Source organism: Rana temporaria, chromosome 7 (genome assembly GCF_905171775.1).
Source record: "Rana temporaria chromosome 7, aRanTem1.1, whole genome shotgun sequence".
In the NCBI taxonomy this organism is placed as follows: Eukaryota; Metazoa; Chordata; class Amphibia; order Anura; family Ranidae; genus Rana; species Rana temporaria.
Window position 1 is genome coordinate 116,153,933 of NC_053495.1, and position 18,074 is coordinate 116,172,006.

An 18,074-nucleotide genomic window follows, 5' to 3' on the forward strand; every position below is an offset into this window, starting at 1 on the left:
CGTGGCCAGTTGATGTGGCAGGTGACGTGGCCAGTGGACAATCCACAACTTGTGGCAGGTGACGTGGCCAGGTGACGTGGCAGGTGATGTGGCCAGGTGACGTGGCAGGTGACGTGGCCAGGTGACGTGGTAAGTGACACGCTAAATACACGTACACTGCTGCTCTCTCAGCTGCTCTGGTCTCACAAAATAGCTGAAATGGTTAAATAATATTGTTTTTTGAGCTTAGGGAGGGTCTTATGATGTTTCTTAACCAAATGCTTATAAACGCAAACGCGGTAAAACGCGGTAAATCGCGGTAAAACGCCGCGAAATTCGCGGCAAAAACGGGCGTTTTAAACGCCGGTTTTTTCGTTTGAAAACTTGTGTTTAGATGAGTTTGCATTTGCTTCTCGTGTGCATGGGGCCTTAGGATCAGTTCTAGGGGAAGCAGCTGATAGAACAAGGTCTGTGTGCCATCAGATGCAGTCGATTAGAGAGGAGACATCCAGGGTCTAATATATACCTGGTGCCTCAATGAAGAGAACCTGTCACCTATATGCTATCACATAGGGGGCTATTGGTCCCCTATGTGATAGCAATAAAGTTATGTAAAAATAAATAAAAATTAAACCAAAAATGTTTTAAGCATTAAAGGAGACATACATTTTTTTTAAAAACATTTGTAGAACCCCAAACACAAAAAAATGCATGCATTGGCGACTGTCCTAAACATGTTATACTGTATATCAACATGGACACCAAAGTAAGAGCAATCATTTTAGCACCAGTGCTCCTGCGTAACTCTGTCTATGACCTGTAGGGGATTTTAAAGCGTTTCGGGCTCACGCAATTTTAAGGTTTGACATGGGTACCTATTTACTCAGCACAACCTCATCTTTTAGATTTTACCAAAAAAATTACGTAATAACTATTTTATTCTCTAGGATGTCTGCTTTCAATGAAAAAAATTATAATATTTTGGGGGTTTTAAGTAATTTTAAGGTCTAAAATTATTTTTAAAACATGTAAATAATACAAATAAAATAAATGGCTTCAGGACTGCCATTGTGAAGAGGGGTGGAAGGGATGGTGGGGGGTGGCAAAATGCATCTTTGTCTAAGTAGACAAAAATCCTTGCATCGGCCCTGTTTGCAAAACATTAGACTGATGCCGCGTACACACGATCATTTTTCGGCATGAAAAAAAACGACGTTTTTTTAAGACGTCATTTAAAATGATTGTGTGTGGGCTTCACATCGTTTTTCGGCTTCTGAAAAACGACAAAAAAATATTTCGAACATGCTGCACTTTTTCATGTCGTTTTTTAAAATGTCGTTTTTCGTGTTGTAAAAAATAATCGCGTGTGGGCTAAAACAACGTTTTTAACCCGCGCATGCCCAGAAGCAAGTTATGAGACGGGAGGTAAAACTACCATTCATAATGGAGTAAGCACATTCATCACGCTGTAACAGACAAAAAAGTACGAATCGTCTTTTACTAACAAGGAATCAGCTAAAAGCAGCCCAAAGGCGAATAAAACTTCCTCTTTAGAGTGCCGTCATACGTGTTGTATGTCACCGCGCTTTGTTCATCATTTTTCAAAAACGATGGTGTGTGGGCAACATCGTTTTTAATGATGAAGTTGGAAAAACAACGTTTTTTGGACATGCTGAAAAATGCCATTTTTTTTCATGCCGAAAAACGACAATGTGTACGTGGCATGAGAGACCCAGGGATTATGGAAAATGCAATTCCTTTACAGGAAGTGTCAGTTCTCAGAATACAGATAGAGGCCATGTATGTCAAATGCCTCATGTTTCAACATAGACTCTTCTGACACAGGAATGTGAACATTTACTCTACTATAGAATGTGTGTACACTTCAACAAATTACACCATCAAACTACATGATCAGTACACAACTTATGCAGGTGAAAAATGCAAGGTGCAGGTAGGAAGGTTTATAATGCCTTTAAATCTCCATTTGCATTTGTTAAAGCGGATGTTCACTGCATCTGAGCACCACAAACCAAAAACACAATTTAATAAATTTTTTATATTCAAAGAAAACTCCCCCATCCATCCACGTCTCTATGCTTTATTTTGTTGAGAAATCACTTTGAAATATACTCTGCTAGCATTTTTTTGCCATGGCCTTCTTCAGTAAGGTCAAATGATTCATGTAGAATTTACTTCCTGGAATCTGCCTGCCCTTAGCACAAGCATGCATGCAGGAAAGTGTGCTTAGCTGAGAAAACCCCTCCTTTTCTCCTCCCCTCCTGAAGACTCCTGAGATGTATGGGCATCATATTCCCAGACTTTCTATCTATTTACTAATGCTAGCCGCATGAGGATTATAAAAAAGCAGTGTTGATTGGTAGAGTGAAATTCCACTTTAACTCCACCTTTAGGTGTTTATAAATATGCCACTTAAAAGTTGTCCTCCCAAATATAGTTGCAGACATGCCAGTTATGATGCTACAATACATTTGGGGTTATTTACGAAAAGCAAATCAGCAGATCCGAGGGGGGCATGCAAGGAAAATAAAAATCAGCATTTTAGCTTGCACACGATTGGATGATAAAATCAGCAGAGCTTCCCCTCATTTCAGATCTACCCCTCAGATCTACAGCGACTTCACTTCCAAGTGCACTTTCAGTGCAATTTCAACTGCAAATTGCACTTGTATTCTGCACTTGTAGTGCAAAGTGGATTTGCCTTTCGTAAATAACCCCCAATATATCAACTAGCAGACTGATTAGGTTTGCCTTACAGCTTTTGGTATGACATTTTCCCACAGTTTGACAGAAGATTGCAATATAGGTAAGACTGGCACTAACTTACCTCCTGGTTTTGTTTTGGTTGTATTAGATTCAGGTGTTCCACAAAGATCTTTTTTGTCCTCATCATAATTGCATGCTTCAACTTCTATTTTATAATCCGTAAACGGGTCCAACTGTTCAAATGTGTGCATCAACACATCTTTATTTTCTTTATATTCTGCTGAGCGATCTGGAATTAGAATGTAGTTTCTTGTTAGGGCAACCAACAAGATACTCAGTATGTCATATTTGATCTTTTCTCTCTTACTGTATTCTATACATTTATGTAGACCTTTTGTAACATTTATAAACGTATCATCTTTTCATACATAAAAAATATTAATGAGATATATATTATTATTATTTTTATACAGGATTTATATAGCGCCAACAGTTTGCGCAGCACTTTACAACATGAGGGCAGACAGTACAATTACAATACAATTCAATACAGGAGAAACTGGAGGGCCCTGCTCGTTAGAGCTTACAATCTAGAATATATATGTAGCGCCCTGCTTCCAAAGATGGGGGCGCTATTTCAAATTTAGGGGATGTCTGGGCCAATACTTGGGCCCAGACCTGTTGAATTGTGTACACATTTGCCTCTGTTCTGGCTGTGGTACTGCCTGGTAGTATTTTTCCCTTGTTGCCTGTGGGTGGCGTTGCCACTTTAGCCCCCTTTTGAAACGCAGGCGTACCACGTTGTATTTGGTGTCTCTTCTCGGCAGCAGTACAGTGGGAGTGGTGACCCAACTGTGCATGCTGGGAGGGGATACTTAAGGGGCAGATGCCGTTTTCTGTGTCCTTCGCCTTGTGGCCCATCTGGCGCGAGGTGGGTGGGCGTGATCTTAGTCTCGGGACCACACTTGTCAGAGGCTGTCTTCCTGTAAAGTAGGCCCAGTATCCTGGCTGGGGCCTACGCTTTGGAGGTGATCCTGTGCTGTCTGTCCTGAGGGAAGAAGCCACTCAATGAAGGAAGCCAGGGGAGGACCTGTCCCGGGAAGCACCGAGCAGAAGGCTGGTACTTTGGGAGAGGCCTGGTAATTTCTTGAAGGATGCACCGCTAATCTACAATACCTTACAGCCCGCCGGATTGGCTTAAAGGCCCCTTTGTCTGTAAGGCAAGAAATTCGGGACTTTAAATCTTGTGGCAGAGGATTCCTGAATATTCATTTTGTGTATTTAAATGGTCGGTGGCAGAGACTGTTCCTGTGCTATCCATGCGTCATCCCGGCTACTAGGCCATGTGAGAGGGGTCTATCCGGGTGAGCAATACCCACTCAGGATTGAGTGGTGAAGATTGGAATTCTGAGAACTATTGTGCATTCTGTACTGCGTACCTGAACCTTCCCCTTCTCTCTACACTCTCTACTTCCTTCACAAGTTTATGCAGCAAAAAATAAAGCCTATAGTTGAAGATTTTACATCTTGTGTGGACATTCCAATTACTACAGACTTCCTTCCCTAGACAACGTACTTAGAGGTAACGTGCAAACCCAAAATCTAAACCAGCAGCTCCTTCGGGGGTAGTGCTACATATATATATATAAATCCTAGAAAAATGCACACCTACTGACTGAAAAACTTTGTTGACCACAAGGAAGTACAAGTATCATCATACTGTACAAATGTGTTACAATCTGCCTTTTGAATGACTCTTTTCATAGGCAAGGTGTTCTTTTCATCATAGGCCTTGTTCTTCCTCCTCCAAACATAGCGTTGATCCATGGGCCCAAACAGTTCTAATTTTGTTTCATCAGTCCACAGAACACAATCCCAAAAAGTCCACATGACTTTTGGCATACTGCAGTCGACTCTTCTTATTCTTTGGAGACAGCAAGGGGGTGCGCCTGGGAGTTCTGGCATGGAGGCCTTCATTACGCAGTGTGCGCCGTATTGTCTGAGCAGAAACTTCAGTACCCACATCTGACAAATCTTTTCTCAGTTCCTCAGCAGTCACACGGGGACTTTTCTCCACTCTACGCTTCAGGTAGCGCACAGCAGTCAAAGTCAGCATCTTATTTCTGCCACAACCAGGTAGCGTTTCAACAGTGCCCTTTGCCTTGAATTTGCGAATGATGCTTCCTATGGTGTCTCTTGGTATGTTTAACATCTTTGCAATCTTCTTATAGCCATTGCCCTTCCTGTAAAGAGTAATCACCTCTTCTCTTGTCTTCCTGGACCATTCTCTTGACTTCACCATGTTTGTAACCACACCAGTAAATGTCTAGAAGGAGCTGAGTATCACAGTCATTTTAAAGCTGCCTAATTGGTGCTTATTAGGCTTTATTGCTGCTCCCTGACATCCACCGGTGTTTTTAATACCTGATTGAAAACACTTCAATGAACCTCTGTTCTTCAGAGTAGTAGTCTTTAACCACTTCTGTACTTTGGGTGTTTTTCAGATTTGGTGTTTACAAGACTAAAACTGTTTTTTTTTGCTAAAAAATTACTTAAAACCCCCAAGCATTATATATATTTGTTTCTAACACCCTAGAGAATAAAATGGCGATCATTGCAATACTTTTTGTCACACCATATTTGCGCAGCGGTCTTACAAGCGCACTTTTTTTTGGAAAAAAATCACTTTTTTTTATTAAAAAATAAGACAGCAATAAATTTGGCCCAATTTTTTTATATATTGTGAAAGATAATGTTATGCCGAGTAAAATGATACCCAACATATCACACTTAAAAATTGCGCCCGCTCGTGGCATGGCGTCAAACTTTTACCCTTAAAAATCTCGATAAGCGACGTTTAAAAAATTCTATTCTATTTTTTGAGCTACAGAGGAGGTCTAGGGCTATAATTATTGCTCTCGCTCTAACTATCGCGGCGATACCTCACTTGTGTGGTTTGAACACCGTTTTCATATGCGGACGCTACTCACGTATAGGTTCGCTTCTGCACGCGAGCTCGTCGGGACAGGGCGCTTTACATTTTTTTTTTCTTATTTATTTTTATTTATTTTATTATTTTTTACACTGGAAAAATGTTTTTTATCACTTTTATTCCTATTACAAGGAATGTAAACATCCCTTATAATAGAAAAAAGCATGACAGGTCCTCTTAAATATGAGATCTGTGGTCAAAAAGACCTCAGATCTAATATTTAGACTTGAATGCAAAAAAAAAGATGTACATTTTGTCATTTGAAAAAATGACAACAAAAAAATGTCTCTTTAAGACGCTGGGCGGGACTGACGTTTTGACGTCACTTCCGCCCAGCAATGCTATGGGGACGGGTGGAGGCCATCTTGCCCTCACTCGTATCCCCACAGAGCAGGCTGAAGCACCCGATCGCCTCCGCCGCTACCAACGGCTCCGGTAAGCGGCGGAGGGCGCGGGAGAGCGGCGGGAGGGGGGGGCCCTCCCGCCGCCGATAACGGTGATCTTGCGGCGAATCCGCCGCAGAGACCACCGTTATCTTTTACAGGACCGCTCACACTAAAGATGGATACCTCGGTTGTGGCAGCAGCTGCTGCCGTTACCGAGATATCCATCTTTAAAGTGCCGCCGTATATAGTCGTAAGGCGGTCGGGAAGTGGTTAAAGCGGGAGTTCACCCCAAAAAAAAAATTTAACATTAGATTCAGTCTCGTTTTGTCTAGGGGAATCGGGTGTTTTTTTTTTAATCGAAGCAGTACTTACCGTTTTAGAGATAGATCTTCTCCGCCGCTTCTGGGTATGGTCTTCGGGACTGGGCGTTCCTATTTGATTGACAGGCTTCCGACAGGCTTCCGACGGTCGCATACATCGTGTCACGAGTAGCCGAAAGAAGCCGAACGTCGGTGCGGCTCTATATAGCGCCTGCGCACCGACGTTCGGCTACTTTCGGAAAATCGTGACGCGATGTATGCGACCGTCGGAAGCCTGTAGCCTGCATCCTGTCATCCAACCAACTGTACCCCAACAGCTGCACCACAATACTGATCTGCCACCCACTGAGAGATAATGATGTGCTGTAACCTCTAGCAAGCAAGCAGTGAGCGGTAATAAAGTGCAGTAACCTCTAGCAACCAATCAGTGAGTGATAAGCAGTAACTTATAGCAAACCAATCAGTGAACATAATGTGCAGTATACAGTACTCTTGCAACCAATCAGTGAGCGGTAATAATCTGCAGTAACCTCTATCAGTGAGCGGTAATTTTGTGCAGTAACCTCTAGCAACCAGTGAGCGGTAATGGTGTGCAATAACCTCTGTCAACCAATGGGTGAGCGGTAATGATGTGCAGTAAGCGCTAGCAACTAATCAGCGAGCTTGGAGCAATCAGAGAGTGTGAACCAAATCTTTATGTTTACAGTATTAACCACTTGCCTACTGTGCACATACACCCCCTTCCTGCCCAGACGAAATTTTAGCTTCCGGCACTGCGTCGCTTTAACTGACAATTGCGCGGTCGTGCGACGTAGCTTACAAACAAAATTTACGTCCTTTTTTTCCCACAAATAGAGCTTTCTTTTGGTGGTATTTGATCACCTGTGCGGTTTTTATTTTTTGGGCTATAAACAAAAAAATAGTGTAAATTTTGAAAAAAAACACACTGGGCTAGATTCAGAAAGAATTTACGTCGGCGTATCTATTGATACGCCGCGTAAGTTCTAGGATGCGCCGGCGTATCTTTTTTCTGTATTCAGAAAGCAAGATACGCCAAAATTTGGCTAAGATACGACCGACGTAAGTCTCTTACGCCGTCGTATCTTAGTTGCATATTTACGCTGGCCGCTAGGTGGCGCTTCCGTAGATTTACACGTCGAATATGGTAATGAGCTAGATACGCCGATTCACGAACGTAGTTGCGCCCGGCGTATCTATATACGCCGTTTGCGTAAGGCGTCGGACCGGCGTAAAGTTACCCCTGCTATATGAGGTGCAGGCAATGTTAAGCATGGACGTCGGGACAGCGTCAGATTTTTCGTCGTTTACGTCGTTTGCGTAAGTCATCCGTGAATGGGGCTGGGCATAAGTTACGTTCACGTCGAAAGCATTGACTATTTGCTGCGTGATTTCGAGCATGCGCACTGGGATACTTTCACGGACGGCGCATGCGCCGTTCGTTAGAAGCGTCAAATACGTGGGGTCACTAGTAATTAGCATACAACACGCCCCCTACCAGCCTATTGTGAATTAGGCGGGCTTACACCGGCCCATATACGCTACGCCGCCGTAACTTCGGGCGCAAAATCTTTCTGAATACAGGACTTGCCTGTCAAAGTTGCGGCGGCGTACCGTATATAAATCTCTCTGGATCTAGCCCAATATTTTTTACTTTTTGCTATAATAAATATCTCATTAAAAAAAAAAAATTGTTATCTCAGTTTAGGCCGATACGTATTCTCCTACATATTTTTAGTAATTAAAAAAAAATCGCAATAACCGTATAGTGACTGGTTTGCGCAAAAGTTGTATTGCCTACAAAATAGGGGACATAATTATGATTTTTTTTTTGTTTATTTTTTACTAGGAATGGCGGCGATCTGCGATTTTTTTCGGATCTGCGACATTATAGCGGACACATGGGACACTTTTGACACATTTTTGGGACCATTCACAATTATACAGCGAACAGTGCTATAAATACGATTACTGTATAAATGTGACTGGCAGGGAAGGGGTTAACCACTAGGGGGTGGGGAAGGGGTTAAATGTGTAGCCTAGTGAGTGTTCTAACTGTAGGGGGTGACTAAGGGAGGTGACCGATCTGTGTCCCTATGTACAAGGAACACAGCATCGGTCTCCTCTCCCTGAAAGTACGTGGATCTCTGTGTTTATACACAGAGATCCACGGTCCTGCTCAGTTACTGGGCAATCGCGGGTGCCTGGCGGCCATTGCGGCCGCCGGGCACGCGCACTGTGTTCCCAGTAACGCGACGGGCAAGAGCGCGCCCCCTATCGACTTTAAATGATAGGACGTCATATGACGTCCTGTCAGAATAATAGAGTATTCTGCCTGCCGTCATTTGACGGCGTGCGGTTGTAAGGAGGTTAAAGTTATTTTTTTTAGATAAGTCTATGTGCTTGTTTTTTTTAGGATGTTGGGGTTTATAGTGAAATTTGTAGGGGTGGGGGGGCAGAAAAATGTTTGCCCTGGGTCCAATCAATATAAAGATAGCCCTGGGTGTCCCCAGGCTGGCGGGGTGAGCTGGTCAGCACACACTGGGGTAAAGCCATGGAGGTTCCAGCTATCTGTAAGGCCCCGTACACACGGCCGAGTTTCTCGGCAGAATTCAGCCAGAAACTCGATCGGAGCTGGATTCTGCCGAGAAACTCGTCGTGTGTACACTTTTCAGCGAGGAAGCCGACGAGGAACTCGTCGGGCCAAATAGAGAACATGTTCTCTATTTCCTCGTTGTTCAATGAGGAAAGTCGGCCCGCCGAGATCCTCGGCGGCTTCAACAATGAACTCGACGAGGAACTCGATGTGTTTGGCACGTCGAGTTCCTCGGACGTGTGTACGGGGCCTCACACTCCACTCACATGGAGAACATCTCATCAGCTGCAGCTAATAGCGGGCTCTACTGCCGTCCTAGCTTTCTCCCAAAGCTGGCACCACATTGCATGGCAGGAGTTGTATTTCTCCACACCACACACTAGACTTGGCCCGCCGGTGCCTGCGCTCTGCAGAGACTACACCTCCCAGAATGCTCTGCAGGGCGCGCAAAGTGAATGTGTCTGCTTCTCCTGCTTGTGGTAGGGGACAGAGGAGTGTAAAGAAGGATCTTCTCTTTGTGGCAGGATCATCTGTGGCTGTGACTCTAGTATTTGGTGGCTGTTGCAGCAATGTGGTGTTATCCATGTTAGCCAGGTGAGAGTTTGCTTGACATTACCATAATAAGACCATATCTTGTATCATATATATGCAGTCTCTGACCATCACCTGCAGTATGTCTTCATAGTTTCTGACCATCTCCTGTTTAATGTCTGCAGTCTCTATCTCCTGTATCATGTCTGCAGTCTCTGGGGGGTAGCCTACAGAAGAGTCAAGAGTGGGAGTGCTGCTAGGACGGGGGTCATGGGAGTAGTCAGACGTGTGTGGACTGTGGAGAGGATAATATAGGATGAAACCAGAGCCGCCAAGCTGGAGCCCAGAGAGGACCATCTGACTGAGCCCTGCACGGTACACCTGAAAGGAGGTAATTGACAGCGGTGCTAGAACTGTCAAAAGGGGAATCACTGATGTAAGGCAGAGTGAATACAGTAAGGTAAGGGGACACTAATATAAAGGTTTCCCCTTATACCAGTAACCCCCCCTTACCTTAGTGCATTCACTCTGCGGAAGGTGCCCTGGAGTCACCAGAGTCCCCCCACACACACAAATTACAGTTCCTGTTTAAAATGTAAGTTGGAACCCTGCGGACCCTGATGTAAAGGGGAATGCTGTGTACTCTGATATAAGGTGATCTCTGGTCACCAGAGCTCCCCCTTACATCAGAGTTCCCTTTACACCAAAGTCTGCAGCATTCCCCTTTACATCATGATCCGCAGCGTTCCACTTTACATCAAAGTTTCCCTTGCACTGTAAGGAGTAATCCTGCAGACTCTGATGTAAGGGGGAACTCTGTGCTGGGTTATATTAACTGACCTTCATGTAAATAGAGAAATATAGGTTTTGACTTTTGTTAAAACCAGGGGACAGGGATGCGTTTTCCCCCTGGGCTGCTCTGATTTGCTCTGCAAAGGCTGCCTTGTCGCCAGCTCAGGGCCGCACATGCACAATATTTGAGCTGGCCGAGTGCGGCAGCTATATCCAGCACTTTGAGCAGCGATGTCTTCTCTGTCTCACAGCCGACAGTCTGTGCTACAGAGCCCAGCCCCTCCCTCCTCCACACAATTGGCTGGCAGAGGCTGCTCTCTCTTTCCCCGCCCACACTCTGGCCAGCCTGTGTGCTGTCTGTGAATAAGATGTGTGGGCGGAAAGTTCAATCTGAGCAGTCGGCTCGAATGCAGAGAGTCTCCTGGGACCATACAAGTAAAGTAAGTGAGCTTCTCCTCCCTCCTTCTCTCTGCAGCTAAAACTTTTTTTTTTTTTTTTTCTAGCAGCCTGTGACAGACACTACCCAGGTGTTATGATGTGGGCTCACACTGGTATCCTGCAGTTTGTCTTTCTGCATGTTGCCCCTGGTCCCATAGAGGTTGCACACTGTCAGGGTAACAATCCTACACGGACACATTCTTCCCAGCTTCACGGCAGACCAGCTCTGTTGAGCGCGCCGCTGATGCACGCGCATGCGCGGTGTGTCCAGACATCGCGTGCACGGGCGCGCGCACGGACGCGCTCTCGGGCGCGCACAAGCTCGCTCCACCTTGGGCCAATCAGAGGCTTGAGCGGCCTATTTAAACCAGCCCCTTCCTCCCTGCAAATTGCTGGTTCGTAACAGCTCTTGGATTTACCTTGCTGCTATATTTAACTTTGGATATCCTGTTTACCTGACCCTTGGCCTGCTTTTGGATTGTCGCCTTCTGTAACCCTTTGGACCCCGGCTTGAATTTGGACTACCTGATCTCTCTAATCCCTGACCTCCGGCTTTGAACTTTGGATACTCTGTTTTGCTTCAGCCCCTGACCCCGGCTTGTTCCTGGAATTACCTTTCAGTCTTGTTTCCTGTGTGCACCCTTTATTGGACTGTTTCCAGTGCAATCCTGAACAGTCTCCAGTGAGCCTCCGCTATCCGGTTCCCGGTCTACTCCGGATCTCCACCTGCCACTGGTCCCGGTGCCTCCTGGTGCGTCCTTCCCTCTGTCCCAAATCCAGGGGGCGGATCGCATTGGGTTGCAAAGGTGAGCCGCCCTTGGGATCTTGGGCCTCGGTAAGTGATTTCCTGATAATACGAACCAGCCAAGATGTCTGAGGTCGACAGGGCGCGCTCACCCTTTGAAGCCCTGTGTCAACAGGTTTCTGCATTGACTGATGCCGTCCAAAAACTGCAAGAGGGATACCTTCAGATGGATGGCCGTCTTAAACAATTGGTCACACCTGGACCTTCAGCTTCTCCTTCCACTCCAGCATCCACCTCCCAGTCGTCTGCAGCACCGGTTGCGGCTGCGATTCATCCGGAGCCCCGGGTTCCTACACCTGAGCGGTTTTCTGGCGACCGCAAAAGATTCCGAGCTTTTAAGTACGTCTGTTTACTCTATTTGTCACTACAACCTAGAACTTTTTGCTCTGAAGCTGTAAAAGTTGGCTTTGTGATTTCGCTCCTTTCTGATGAACCCCAAGCATGGGCCCATAGCCTAATGGAGCAGAGAAACCCCATATTGGACACTATGGACTCTTTTCTAGAACACATGTCCAAATTGTATGACGATCCGTTACGTTCAGCTACAGCAGAAGTCACGCTCCACAACTTAAGCCAGGGGAGGAGACCCGTGGAGGACTATATTGCCGAGTTTCGCAAATGGTCAGCAGACACGGGGTGGAACGAGGTAGCCTTAAGATATACATTTCGTCAAGGTCTATCTGAGTCCCTCAAGGACGAATTGGCCAGAGTTGATCCTCCCACTTCATTGGAGGCCCTGATTCAATCAGCCACGCAGCTTGACAGGCGCTTACGGGAACGACGGGCGGCCCGTCCCAACTGGACACCTTCAAGATCTTCCGCGGCTCCTACACCTCCTCCAGCTCCGTCTGCGTCCCCTCTTCCTGACCCCGAACCTATGCAGCTCGGTCTGGTTCGGTCACCTCTCACTCCCGAGGAGAGACAGCGAAGACGCCAGTCCAATTTGTGCCTGTACTGTGGTGAATTAGGCCACTTTCTTCGCTCCTGCCCGGTGAGACCCTGTAAGTCCAACTTACCACCTACCTTCAGTTGTCATATTACTAACCTGCCACAGACTCATGTTGTCCTTTTTCTGTCATTACAGCTCCCAGCAGGGGTAACCCGGCTTCCAGCCATAATTGACTCTGGAGCATGTAGTTGCTTCCTGGACTCTGCCATTGCCCAGAAACTACGTGTTCCATACCGTTCCAAAGACTCCCACCTACAGATTCATTTGGCGGACGGCTCCCTTCCACGTTCCGGATTAGTCACCCAGGAGACATTACCAATTTTTGCTTCTTCCGACACAGGTCACCAAGAAATTCTCTGCCTGGACCTCATACCATCCCCAATGTTCCCCATCATCTTGGGACTTCCGTGGCTGCAGGTTCACCAACCCTGTATTGACTGGGGCAAAAGAGAGGTTAAGTTTTCTTCTTCATACTGCACTCAACACTGCTTTCAGCCCGTCAAAGCTGCTTGCTCTACCATTACTGCTGCACCAGACGATCTTCTTCATGTTCCTTCAGTTTACCTTGAATTTAAAGATGTTTTTGATAAACAACAGGCCGACCGCCTTCCCCCACACAGACCATATGACTGTCCTATTGACCTTCTGTCTGGCTCTAAGATCCCATTTGGCCGCATCTTCCCCTTGTCGGAGACAGAGTTAGTAGCTCTCAAAGCTTATATTGATGAAAATCTTGACAAAAAATGTATTCGCCCATCCTCTTCTCCAGCTGGGGCGGGAATCTTCTTTGTTGGTAAAAAGGATGGCTCCCTCAGACCGTGCATCGATTACAGAGAATTGAACAAAATTACTATAAAGAACAGTTATCCTCTACTTCTCATCCCGAAGCTATTCCAACGCTTCCGTGCAGCTCAAGTCTTCTCCAAATAAGATCTTCGGGGAGCCTATAACCTTATCCGAATCAGAGAGGGGGATGAATGGAAGACCGCCTTCAGATCCAGGTTTGGGCATTTTGAGTACTTGGTAATGCCCTTTGGCCTCTGCAATGCCCCTGCCACTTTCCAGCATTTGGTTAATGACATTTTCTGCCAGTACTTAGATGATTTCCTGGTCGTTTATTTAGATGACATCCTCATTTTCTCAGTCTCTTTGGAGTTGCATCGGAGCCACGTCAAGAAGGTACTAGCCATCCTCAGGGAACATAAATTATATCTCAAGGCCGAAAAATGTGTTTTTGAAAAGTCCACAGTTCACTTCCTAGGATTTATCATCTCTACCAACGGAATAGCTATGGATCCACAAAAAGTAAAGGCAGTTCAGGACTGGCCACCCCCGACCGATAAGAAGGGCATACAACGATTTATCGGTTTCGCTTATTTTTATCGTAGATTCATTGCTGGTTTTTCTTCAATCGTGGCCCCCATCACTGAGCTGACCCATCAGGGTTGTCCTTTTCGTTGGTCTCAAAAAGCACAAGAAGCCTTTACAAAACTTAAGTCAGTCTTTTCTTCCGCACCTATTTTACGGCACCCAGACCCAGTTCTACCCTTCATCCTGGAGGTTGATGCCTCCGAGACAGCCACTGGCGCTATCCTGTCCCAAAGACAGGGTCCTAAAGCCTTACTACACCCTGTGGCCTACGCATCCCGGAAGTTGACTCCTCCAGAAAGGAATTATGATGTGGGGGACCGAGAACTCCTTGCCATTAAATTTGCATTAGAAGAATGGAGGTATTTATTAGAGGGAGCACTCCACCCTATTCTAATTTTTACTGACCATAAAAACTTGGAGTACCTCCGATCTGCTAAACGACTCAGACCTAGACAGGCCCGTTGGGCTCTCTTTTTCACACGTTTTAATTTTCATATCACTTACAGGCCTGGCTCAAAGAACGGGAAAGTGGACGCCCTGTCCAGAATGTTTACGGACAATTCTATGTCTATTGAACTTAGCACTGTGTTAACCTCTCAGAATTTCCTTTTGGTTTCTCAAACAGATTTGCTCAACTCCATTAAACTCGCTTCAAGACAGTGTCCCAACCTAGCCATCTTTTCTCTGGAGGAACTGGATGACTTGCTGTGGTCAAGGGTAAGATTTTTGTGCCAGCAGAAACCAGGCAATTAGTTTTGAATGTCTTTCATGACCATAAATTTGCAGGCCATTTTGAAATTCGAAAGACCCTGGAATTAGTCGGTCGCTCTTTTTGGTGGCCAAGATGGAGGCAAGATTGTAAGAAATATGTATCATCTTGTTCCCGCTGCCAACGTTGTAAGGGCCCAAATACCAACTCTTGGGGCTTATTAAAACCTCTTCCCATTCCAGAACGTCCATGGTCAGGGGTTTCCATGGATTTTATCGTGGATCTACCGCCTTCGGAGGGCTTTACCACCATTCTAGTTGTTGTTGATCGTCTATCTAAACTAGCTCATTTTTTTCCCATGATTGGCACACCCTCTGCAGCAGATACAGCTAAAATCTTCCTAAAGGAGGTAGTGAGATTGCATGGTGTACCTAAGAGTATTGTGTCCGACAGAGGGGTGCAATTTACCTCGAAATTTTGGAGGGAACTCTGCAAATCACTAGAGATCAAAGTCTGTTTATCTTTCTGCCTATCATCTGCAGTCCAACGGTCAGACAGAAAGGACCAACCAAACCCTGGAGCAATATCTCCGCTGCTTCTGTTCTGTATCTCAAAACAATTGGGTATCCTTACTACCATCGGCAGAATTTGCCTATAACAAGTACATGCCTCTACTAATCAAACTCCATTCTGGGCCAACTTTGGCTATCATCCATCTTTTCTCCCGGACTCCATCCCTGAATCATCGGTTCCAGCGGTTCAGGAGCACTTAACTTCCATTCAACAGAATTTTCGAAAACTTCAGGAGGGCATGCAGCAAGCTCAAGAAAGTTTTCAAAAATTCTATGATAAGGGTAGAAAAGAATGTCCGACTTTTGAAGTCGGAAAAGAAGTCTGGCTATCGGCCGTTAATCTCAAACTACCAATCCCATCACGTAAATTGGGCCCCAAGTTTATTGGTCCGTTCAAGATCAAGCGGAAAATTAATCCCGTGGCTTTTGAGTTAGCTCTGCCCGAATCTTACAGGATCCATCCGGTTTTTCACGCTTCATTGCTTAAACCAGTTTAGTTAAATCCATACCCTGGAAGGGAGGAGCTTCCGCCTCCGCCAGTAGAAGTTCTGGGAGAAGAAGAATTCGAAGTAGAGACTATTCTGGGCTGCAGAAAGAGGGGGAGGCAGCTCCAGTATTTAGTTCAATGGAAAGGATACCCTCCGGAAGATAACTCCTGGGAGCCTTCTAGGAATCTACACGCTCCCCGCTTGATTCGGGCTTTTCATCAGGAGCATCCAGAACTGATGGACAGTTTGGGCGTTCGGAGTCCGCCCCTAGGGGGGTGGCACTGTCAGGGTAACAATCCTACACGGACACATTCTTCCCAGCTTCACGGCAGACCAGCTCTGTTGCGCGCGCCGCTGATGCACGTGCGCATGCGCGGTGTGTCCGGACGTCACGGGCACGGGCGCGCTCTCGGGCGCGCACAAGCTTGCTCCACCTTGGGCTAATCAGAGGCTTGAGCGGCCTATTTAAACCAGCCCCTTCCTCCCTGCAAATTGCTGGTTCGTAACAGCTCTTGGATTTACCTTGCTGCTATATTTAACTTTGGATATCCTGTTTACCTGACCCTTGGCCGGCTTTTGGATTGTCGCCTTCTGTAACCCTTTGGACCCCGGCTTGAACTTGGACTACCTGATCTCTCTAATCCCTGACCTCCAGCTTTGAACTTTGGATACTCTGTTTTGCTTCAGCCCCTGACCCCGGCTTGTTCCTGGAATTACCTTTCAGTCTTGTTTCCTGTGTGCACCCTTTATTGGACTGTTTCCTTTGCAATCCTGAACAGTCTCCAGTGAGCCTCCGCTATCCGGTTCCCGGTCTACTCCGGATCTCCACCAGCCACTGGTCCCGGTGCCTCCTGTTGCGTCCTTACCTCTGTCCCAAATCCAGGGGGCGGATCGCATCGGGTCGCAAAGGTGAGTCGCCCTTGGCATCTTGGCCTCGGTAAGTGATTTCCTGATACACATTTTTACTGCATGTTCTGAAAGTGCACAAAATGTCCTGAATGCTGCATCTTTGGTGCAATTCCAGAAAATGCAGCATTAATGTGCAGCATGGGGGACTATGACTATGGGAAACTGCCAGTACCCCAGTATGAGCCCAAAGACTTGTATTCATTTGCAGCAGGAACTGCCACTCCGCAAAAAAATTACACGCAGAGGAGGTGATATCACATTTCATCCCTGCCTGTTGTAACCCCCTAAAATCCAGTTCCTCCAGGTAATGGCATGGTTCACTTTTGAACTCCACCTTGTTTCCATTACTCTCAGTAGATATTAGATATGTTCTCACCTTATTCTTTGCACATCTAATACCTAACGTTCTGGAAATAAGGTGGAGTAAAAAGTGAATTTCTACACCCAAGTGGAGCATCCCTTTCAGAAGATTTGAGGGTATTATTAAACCCAAAGGCTGGTTAACTTAGGCCACCATAGACAGATTGAATTTTCTGCTGAACCAGCAGAATTTCAATCTATCTATGTGCAGAATGTGGTTGTACAGAATTCAATCTATCAAATGACTTTAGTACAACCAGTGTGTTTTTTTGGGGGGGGATCACTGCTGGCTGCTATAGCTGCCAGTAGTGATCACTGTATTCTGATGGCTGGAAAACTTTCACCCCCGAAGAGAGTGACCCCTTCGCACTTCCCCCACAGAGAGTGACCCCTTCGCACTTCCCCCACAGAGAGTGACCCCTTCGCACTGCCCCCACAGAGAGTGACCCCTTCGCACTGCCCCCACAGAGAGTGACCCCTTCGCACTGCCCCCACAGAGAGTGACCCCTTCGCACTGCGGGCAATGTCGAGCAGTCTTTTTCTCTGTGCAGGCAGCGTCAAGCGTTCTCTCTCTCTCTCTGTGCAGGAAGTGTCAAGCGGTCTCTCTCTCTGTGCAGGAAGTGTCAAGCAGTCTCTCTCTCTGTTCAGGAAGTGTCAAGTGGTCTCTTTCTCTCTCTCTCTGTTCAGGAAGTGTCAACCGGTCTCTCTCTCTCTGTTCAGGAAGTGTCAAGCAGTCTCTCTCTCTCTGTGCAGGAAGTGTCAAGCAGTCTCTCTCTCTCTCTGGGCAGGAAGTGTCAAGCGGTCTCTCTGTTCAGGAAGTGTCAAGCAGTCTCTCTCTCTCTCTGTGCAGGAAGTGTCAAGTAGTCTCTCTATCTCTCTCTCTGTGCAGGAAGTGTCAAGCAGTCTCTCTCTCTCTCTCTGTGCAGGAAGTGTCAAGCGGCCGCTCTCTCTCTCTGTTCGGGAAGTGTCAAGCGGTCTCTCTCCCTCTCTCTGTGCAGGAAGTGTCAAGCGGTCTCTCTCTCTCTCTCTCTCTCTCTGGGCAGGCAGTGTCAAATGGTCTCTCTCTTTCGGGGGCAATATGGAGCAGTCTCCCTCTCTCTCTCTGTGTGGGGAATGCGGTATAGATGGATGG

General features: G+C 46.3%; 1 protein-coding gene across 7 annotated transcripts in view; it reads right to left on the bottom strand.

Moving 5' to 3' along the window:
* Positions 1-18,074, bottom strand: part of PTPRC (protein tyrosine phosphatase receptor type C) — a 300,264-nt gene that overhangs the window by 158,316 nt on the left and 123,874 nt on the right. For all 7 annotated transcript variants that reach the window (XM_040359865.1, XM_040359870.1, XM_040359869.1 and 4 more), the window contains one exon: positions 2,828-2,995. In XM_040359865.1, coding sequence (XP_040215799.1) covers positions 2,828-2,995 — 168 coding nt within the window. The remainder of the gene's footprint in view (positions 1-2,827; positions 2,996-18,074) is intronic.